The sequence below is a fragment of the Phodopus roborovskii genome, unplaced genomic scaffold (genome assembly GCF_943737965.1).
Source record: "Phodopus roborovskii unplaced genomic scaffold, PHOROB, whole genome shotgun sequence".
NCBI classification, from domain to species: domain Eukaryota; kingdom Metazoa; phylum Chordata; class Mammalia; order Rodentia; family Cricetidae; genus Phodopus; species Phodopus roborovskii.
The window spans coordinates 4,236,576-4,245,132 of NW_026125537.1; the positions used below are offsets into that span (position 1 = coordinate 4,236,576).

Below are 8,557 nucleotides of genomic sequence, written 5' to 3' on the forward strand. Positions count from 1 at the left end.
TCCTCACTAAAACTTGTTGTCTAGTGAAAACACCTGGTTCTTGCCAATCTGGCTTTCTGTTGACCTCACAGTGGCCAGTGCTAGGTTGCTAGGTGGAAAGAAGTGGGACACTGGGACACCAGTGTCTCAGGCGTGAGGCATGCTCCTCCCAAAGCCCCACACAGAGCGAAGACTCCTATATCTGAGGGGATAGCTGCTTCTTACTTTAATGTCTGTGGTGTGTATGTTTGTATGGGGCATGTGCACATGCACATTGAGGCCAGAGGATGGTACTCTTATCTGCCTTATTGCCTTGAGACAGGTCCCTCACCAAACCAGAAGCTCACTATGCTGTCTAGGCTGGTGGGCTAGGAAGGTCCAGCCTGTCTCCACCATGACCCCCAGCTTGTCTTCTGATATGGGTGCTGGGATTTGAACTCAGATCTTCATACTTGCACAGCAAGCTTTCTGACCCATGGAGGTCATTTCCCCAGCTCCCTCCACTTTAAAATTTTTTATTTTACAAAAATGAACAGGTCACAAAGGGAAGAATGCAAGCCTTGGTGAAGATAGTACAACTGTCATGGGGTGGATTATTATTTTTTTTTCATAAAATATGGCTGTGAAGACCAGGAGGAGGAAGGAAATGGAGGAAGTGATGGGGGAAGGAGGGAGATGAAGAACAGGGAGAGGAAAGGGAAAGTCTCCTCATATAAGATGTTCATTCAGATCAGATGGCCAGGAAAGAAAGGTACCCATGGATAGAGAAGAAAACTGAGGCTAAGGTCACACAAATAAGCACATGGGATCTGAACCCAGTGCTCTGTGACCTCAGACCTTTGGTTCTTACTACTGGCAGGCTACTCCCCCTTCTGAAAGACATAGTTAGGGTTTCCGTCCTGCTTGTTCATGGAAGGCTTTCTTTGAAGATGAAAACACTTAACCTATAGATAGCTAAGGCAGATCTGGTCTGCCTGAGTAACCACAGAGCAATTAACTTAAAGACCTTAACAAAAGCAGAATGTTGCAGCATCTTTCTGTGTCTGGCTCTCCCGACTGAGCAAGAGTGCAAAAGAGAGCAAGCCCCTCCTCATGCTTCCCTCTTTCTGATTCTGTCCACTCCTGAAACCATACCCCTTACACTGGCAAGAAAGATGCTGCTACAGCAGAAGACTCAGACAGACCATCTCTACACCAAGTGCTTAGAATGTTACAGTTGAAAACTAGCAAAACTCCAAAAGTGACTGGTGCTTGGGTCTGTTGGGTCAGGTGAGAATGACCCCAATGACAGGTTGCTGAGAACCATGAGCCCAGCAAATCTCAAGCTAATATATGAACCTAAGAGAGTACTCAGAACCTAAGAGAGTACTCAGATAGATATAGCTAGTAGGGTTTTCTGTGTGTACCCGAATGAGCTATGGAGGAAAGCTCAAAAGTCAATGATAGGCTAAAGTCTACAAAAGCATTAACTGATGCCCTGATCATGATCAGATGTAGTCTATACCCTACCACATAGGGAGAGAAAGAACCAGGAGGTCCCAGCTGCTACGTCTCCAAATAACATCACATACTATACTCCACTTGGTGTGCATCTGTTTCCTCTACATTGAGAACTCTGGGCTCCAGGAGGACATGAATGTTCCTCCTTGGACCATGTATCTTGTTACCATTTTTTGGTGTACCTTTCCCCTGTTCTGTGAGGATACCAGGATAGGAGCTGGCAGCAGAGGACACACCTTGTTGGACTTATGATCAAGTTTGAGTTTCAAGCTTCTGCTGAATATAAAAAGACTCAGTCACCTCATTAGGCTAGAAGTAAGTACTGCCAATAGTGGGGCTGACAAATCACCAAGGATGCCATAGGCCAGAAGCAGAAGAGAATGCTGAGTCACTCAGTGGCATCACTCATTGATACAGAGCCAGGCCACTGGATCTGGCAGGTACCATTATGTTTTGAAGACAGGCACTGCTATGTTATCTACCTGTAAATACTGAAAGTCAATTTTAGTGACTGTAGCACTCCCCAGACAAGCTTTCTAAACAATCCACGAGTTAAATTATGGCCAAGGGGTGCCATAGCCTGGAGTCCACACTTAGAATGAGAGTGTCCAGCACTAGGTGATGAGAACAGCTGGGATGAAACCCTCCATTTTTGCCATCTATGATAAATATGATTTAATCGCCTTTATATATCCTAGCTTAATCCCTTCATGTCACTCCCCCTAAAAGATGCCCTGGTATCTTTAAAGTTATATGCAAGTCACCATGTCCCTAAGTGTTTACTAACAGGGTGAAGGCTTGGAGATATCAAGAGCTTCAAGTTCGGACATTGCAGGAGGGGGTTGGTCTTAAAATGTGGAAATAGGAAAAAGGCAGAAAGAAGGTTTATTGATTAGTATATTTTAGTCTTTCTACAATGATTTGTTTATTCAGCATTGCTCAAAGCACTTGATTCCAGTTGACTGAGGCACACACATGGATTTCACACCAAAATCCTGGTGTGAACTCAGAAGCTGCAGGCTGGAAGGAAAGAGGCGACGGGAATGAGAAAGCACTCCAATTGTAGAGTTCACTGGAAGGCACGATCAAGCCTGGGGCTGAGATAGGAACTTTGCCACTAGAGGCTCTGATTGTTGCTATCAGCCTGGGTGTTGTAGGGAGTGGAAAGGCAACTACTGCCATTGGATGGGGCGTGAGAAGGCCCCTGTAGGACACTGTAGGATGGAATGCCCTTGTGAAAGAAAGCTGAGCACCTTGGCTGGTGGCCAGCAAGACCTTAAACAATGTATACTATCCACCCATCAGTGAAGACTGGTTCCACCATGTGTCCTATTCTGAGCAGCTACATGTGACAGAGAGTGCTACAGTTTCTCAGGAAGAGGAGCACCAAACAGTTACTAACAGGTTCCAGAGCGGGGGCGGGGCTTCCCCATGTTTGTTTTGGGAGATACCTTCTGTTTGTTTTGACTGATGGAATTCACTTAAGAGCTCAGTGCTCTGTGGTACAGCATTGCAGTTTTGGGGTGTGTGTGTGTGTGTGTGTGTGTGTGTGTGTCTGAGAGAGAGAGAGAGAGAGAGAGAGAGAAAGAGGAGAGAGAGGAGAGAGAGGAGAGAGAGGAGAGAGAGGGATCTTGTATCTGAGGGTGAGGCTTGGATTCCTCAGGACCTTTTCTCCAGGTCTCCCAACCATATCCCCAGTGTGTCACTGTGAAACAAAATGCCCTAGCCTTCTACATTGCTTACTGTGCCTTCTCATTATAGACCAAATATCAAATCAACACACCAAATTTTGGGCTGTGGAGAAGATACAGTGGTTAAAGTGCTTGCTTTACATGTATGAGGAGGGGGCTCAGATTCCCCAGAACCCAAGTAAATGCTGGGTAGGCATGTAAGCTCTTATATAAATCCAGCCTCAGAGGGCAGAGGCTATTGGGGGTAAGAGGGATCTGAAGAGCTAGCTGGCTTGGGAGACTACCCATATCAGTGAGCCCTAAGTTTGTTTGAGAGACCATGCCTCAGTGAATAAAGTAGAAGACCAAGCCAAGATGAGTTCTAGCATTGACCAGAGTCCTTGTGCATATACATGCATGTGTGTGTGTGTGTGTGCGCGCGCGCGCCCGCAGACACACACACACACACACACACACACACACACACACACACACACAGACAGGGAGACAGAAAGGGGAGAAATTTTTTTTTTTTAGAAAAATCATTGTTTGTAAAAGGTAACTCTGAAATATCATGTCTGGTAGGGTTCATCTATATCCTTTCTCACACTAGCTATTAAACAATTCTCTGGCCTATGGATGTAACAGCCTGGGGTTTCTAGATATGGAGGTATCCAGTTGCTTGGATATAGCCCTATTCGGCTCTGCCACCATTCACAGCATCTTTCATATGCCAGAAGATATTCCTGTCAAAACTTAAAAAGTCTTAGTGATTCATAGCCCACACCAACCTCTGTCTCTTTGGAAGGAACATATAGTTACATTTATCATGAAGATATTTACCTCTCACAGGACAGCCATTAGCCTCCCTCTGTCTTTGCAAACTACGGGTATTGTCCATAGTGATAGAGTTGATGGACAGGTAAGTGGGCAAAAAGTGGCTATACTGCTGGGTCATACATAAATGGGAGGTGAGCATGGTCTCTCTGCCCTTAATGCCAATCATGTCTTCTTTGTTACCTTGGTGATAAAAATTTCTCTTTTAAGCTGGCTAGATCACTGGAAACCTAGAAACCAAACTTTTTTAAAATTTTGTTCTAACTCTGTCCTGGACCCCTTTTATATTTATGTTCTTATTTTCCATTTGTCTACTTTTAAAATCTCTATTCCTAACCTATGCTTTCTGCATTGAAATAATGTTTGGTAAATGCTTCTGAAATCCTTGTTGTAACCAGGAGGATTGTAAATATCTGATTACAAAGTTTAGTTGATGGATTGACTGATGTTTAGCTGAAGCAGAGAAATGTAGCGGCAACCTAAGCAGAAGCAGAATGGCCACCGTGATCTGGTCAAATGGGCAGGCTCTGACAGTGACACATTAACTTCTTCCATTGCTGACCCAAGTGATTCAAATTTCTCCCTCCAAAGAGAGAGAAGAAAAGGGGGGAAAGATAGAGGAATCTTAGGTAGAAATAGGTATATTTGAATGAAAAGCTGTGAGTTTCAGAGTTTTTAATTCCAGATTTGTAGCTTGCTAATTACACGAAATGAACCAAATCATTCATTTCATCCTCAATTTTCTTTTCTTTCTTTCCAATCCCTTTAATCCCTATGCCTAGCTCTTTCTTTCTGCCAGAGTCTCACTAAATGGTCCTGGCTGGCCAGGAGGTCTCTATGTAGACCAGACTGGCCTTGAACTTAGGATGCGCCTCCTGCTACCACCTCTTGGATGGGTTCTGAGATTACAGCTATACACTACTTTGGCCTGTTTCATCTTTGCTTTTCTTACCTGTGAATAGAGTCACTAGTTCCACCTAGTTCACCTAGTGTTCTGAGGATGACAATAGAGATAATTCTAATGTGGTCTTGAAATGGGAACAATGTCAATTACTTCCTACAAATAAAATGCTAACATTCCAGGACTACAGGCCAGGGAATATCTAAAGCATGTTTCCCTGGCTCTGAGAACAAATCTATGTCACTGGGGGTGGAGGATAGGGGACATAGTAAATGCTCCCTACCCCCCCCTCCCCTGGAGGCTGGCCCAGAGTGATGTGTCAGACCTGGCTCTATTTACAGCAGCATTCCTTCTGTCAAAATGCACTGTCTAGCACTTCCCTTTGGCCAAAAAACATGACCAAGAGACCACCTTACCTCATCATCGCAGCTTATGGAGCATTTGCCATCCAGCGAGGCACACTGTGGGGGGAGGAAGCAAGGAACCATGTTACTGGGTCATCCTAACATTTGCTGCAGCTGCTGCTTATCTATGGGGGCCCCGGACTGTGAAGTCCAGGTTTCATCCAAAGGGAACATGTCGATATGAGACTTGGCTGTGCTCTCTAGAGACAGTATGAATTCAGAATCATAGTATAAAAGACACAATGTGGGGAGGGCTGGCTCTTTTCCATCTGTCTTAATTTATGTTGTCATTCAACACTGATGATATCGCTTAAAGATCTCAGATCTTTTGTTACAAAAGATATAATTATGTCATTATTTAATTTAAAGCTATTTCTCAATGACTTTAAAAGGAAACTCTTGTTTATGTTCTTAGTTTGTAGTTTTCTATCATATCATAATTTAAGAAATGATAAGCTCCTTATGTATCCATCCTTGGATGGGTCTCTAGGTTTATTCCATATTATGAAGAGTACATATTAAATGTGGTATTGCTCCTTTGCCTTTTGTGTGCAGATTTCATTTTCCCTGGAAATATACTTCTAACATTTAGAACTGGGCAGATAGAAGCAACTTAGTGGCTACCATTTCTCTTGAATACTGGACAGACACCCATGGAATGTCTTAGTTCATAGAGCACAGCAAAGGAGAATGCCCTGGATTTTCCAAGGTGCAATAGCCCCTCGAAGTCCTTTGGCTAGAAAGGCAGATGCATGCTTTGACAAAGCAGGTCACATGATGGCTATAAGGAGAAGCACAAATAACTAGTTGGACATCACAATGTAATTAGAATAAAATCTCCCTGAAATAGTAAAAGGCTCCGATATTAAGAGAGAAACTCCTTTTATAAAGTCACTCGCTTGATCTCATAATCCCCTCCTTTGCCTAACATGTGGTATCTAGCATGCTGACAGCCCAAGTTTTCCTGTGACATGAGTGGTAATCTGAGGAGACACCTGGGTAACAACAGTGCAGCTAAGGCTCCAAGATGCCCACTAGAACTTACCTGTCTGCTGGCAGTCCAGAACTTCCTCTGGAAGTATTCAAGTTTCATCTGGATGCCTACAGCTGGGACAGATTATAAATAAAGCAAAGCATCAGAGATTCCTCATATAGTGATTTCGTTGGAGATTATCTGTCATGGCAGATCTGATATAAGCATTCCAGAAGAGAACTCACAGTGAGCCATACACCTATGGACTTACAACTCTGACCATTATTCTTGCAGCTAAGAGAATCTCAAGGGTCCCCGCACTCCGAACTCAGTCACAAACTGAACTCAATGTGGCTGTTCTTCACTTCAGTGTGCTTTTCCAAATTACATCTGTTTGTAGTACCAGCACAAACTGACACTGGTCTTAAAAATATCGAAAATCTAAATATCTCTTCAGTTCCTTTCTCAGCTATTTCTTTCGGAATTCAATATATTCCTCATGGCGTTTTTGTTTCTTTGTTTGTTTTGATATGTTACAGCATCTGAAAGGCAGCCATCATGAGTCTGGTATTTGCAAGGGAGTCACTTTTTTCTGATGTGCCTTGGCTTCACTGGCCCCCTAGTGACCACATCCCAATGTACTTCTTTCCCCAGGACAGAATATACAGCTCTGTGTATCTGTGGAAGTCTTTCTAACTTTCTAATGCAACAGTACAGGCTGGCTGCAGTGATAGCTACCGAAACTTTAGGCAATGATATTTTGGGGGACCTCATAACTAGCACATGAACAGGCCTGTCACACAACCCATTCCCCAGAAAGCCATGTCAGAGTAACTCAGAAAGCAAAATGATGGGGCCTAAATATCATCAGATGGTAATCATACTTTACAGGAGTGAACTAGTGATGGTGGTGGAGGGGTGTGTGTGTGTGTGTGTGTGTGTGTGTGTGTGTGTGGTGTGTGCACGTGCATGTGTGTGTATGTGTGCATGTATGTGTGTGTGTGTGGTGTGCACACGTGTATATGTGTGTGTGTATGTGTGCATGTATGTGTGTGTGTGTATGTAGATAGCATGTACCCTGGTGCAGATCTGCACACTGGCCTGGTGTGCTATTTCAGGGTTTGCCATTATTGTCTGCTCATAGCTTGTGTGCTATTTATCTTTCCTTCAACACAAATGGTAACTTCAAACTAAATAGTAACAGTACCAAGAGAAAATACAAGTAGTTAAAAGAAAATCTCACAGGTGATACAGTATAGTTAGAATTACAAAGAAAGATGAAGACTCCTGAGTAATAATAATTGTTCACACATGGTTCCCAACAGAATGGAACTCTAAGGAACTCTGAGGAACTCTAAGGGAAAAGCACTGGTGCCAGGGTATCTTCTCCCTGCCAAAGTTCATGTAGCTGAGACTTTCTGGAGGTATATGTAGGTGGAGACAGTTTTTATAAAGGTGATATGTATATATATATATATATGTACATATATATATATACATATATACCTACATACACACACATATACATACAAACAAAGATTATCTGTCTGGAGTCTTTAATACCTTGGCTCTACAATGTTTGGTGTTGGGTACCTGGTGAGATTACCAGTTGAGTTTTCCATCCTGACCTTGAAGCAAATATCAGAGAATACCTGAAGGATACTGATCTTAGAGTCTGGGTGACATTTGTAGCATTTCAAATAAAACCTGTCTTTCAAAGTGTCTACAAGGCTAAAGCCAGGTGCATACTAACAGGCAGCTGGGATTTGCTCAGGTGCATAAGAGCCAATGGCTGTATCCTTTACTCAGAAAGGCTTGAGACAAACACTTATGGTTTTCCCAGTCAGGCTGAGTGGACAGCAACTGACTTCAGAGAAGACGGCCTCAAATTGCTGTTAGAGCTGGCCACAGGTATCTATGAGGAGCAAGAAGAGTTCTGTCTTCTGCTTCATAGTTTCCCAGCTGCCCTCCGTGGTACTGAGTAATTTGAATGCCATCTCTTTAGGTTAAGGCCAAGATCATGGCAAAGTACAAGGCCCTGAAGGATGAGAATATGAGAGTTCTAAAGTAATCACCCACAACAAACTCCCCATAGTGTTTCTCCTTCATACAGTTCAGAGTTGTCTTATCCACCTGCCACCTCTTGTGTTTCCTGATGGTTTCCTGTGCCCTCTGTGAGCATCCTCCTATCCTCTGGCTGGACCCCTTATTTACCTCCCTAATGAGTCTCCTTGCTCCCCTCCAGGGTGTTTATTCATCCCACATACTTGAGTCTGCTATCATCTGCCTCTAT

General features: G+C 43.5%; 1 protein-coding gene across 2 annotated transcripts in view; it reads right to left on the minus strand.

Moving 5' to 3' along the window:
- The window catches only part of LOC127216169 (voltage-dependent calcium channel subunit alpha-2/delta-3-like), an 86,199-nt gene extending 79,761 nt beyond the window's left edge, over nucleotides 1-6,438 (minus strand). Inside the window, exons 1-2 of one of the 2 annotated variants that reach the window (XM_051176761.1) lie at nucleotides 6,337-6,438; nucleotides 5,304-5,348 (exon numbers count right to left, since the gene is read on the minus strand). In XM_051176761.1, the coding sequence (XP_051032718.1) occupies nucleotides 5,304-5,348; nucleotides 6,337-6,384 (93 nt within the window). In that variant the 5' untranslated portion in view covers nucleotides 6,385-6,438. The remainder of the gene's footprint in view (nucleotides 1-5,303; nucleotides 5,349-6,336) is intronic. The other variant, XM_051176762.1, reaches the window with a different exon arrangement.
- Between the last annotated feature and the right edge of the window lie 2,119 nt (nucleotides 6,439-8,557).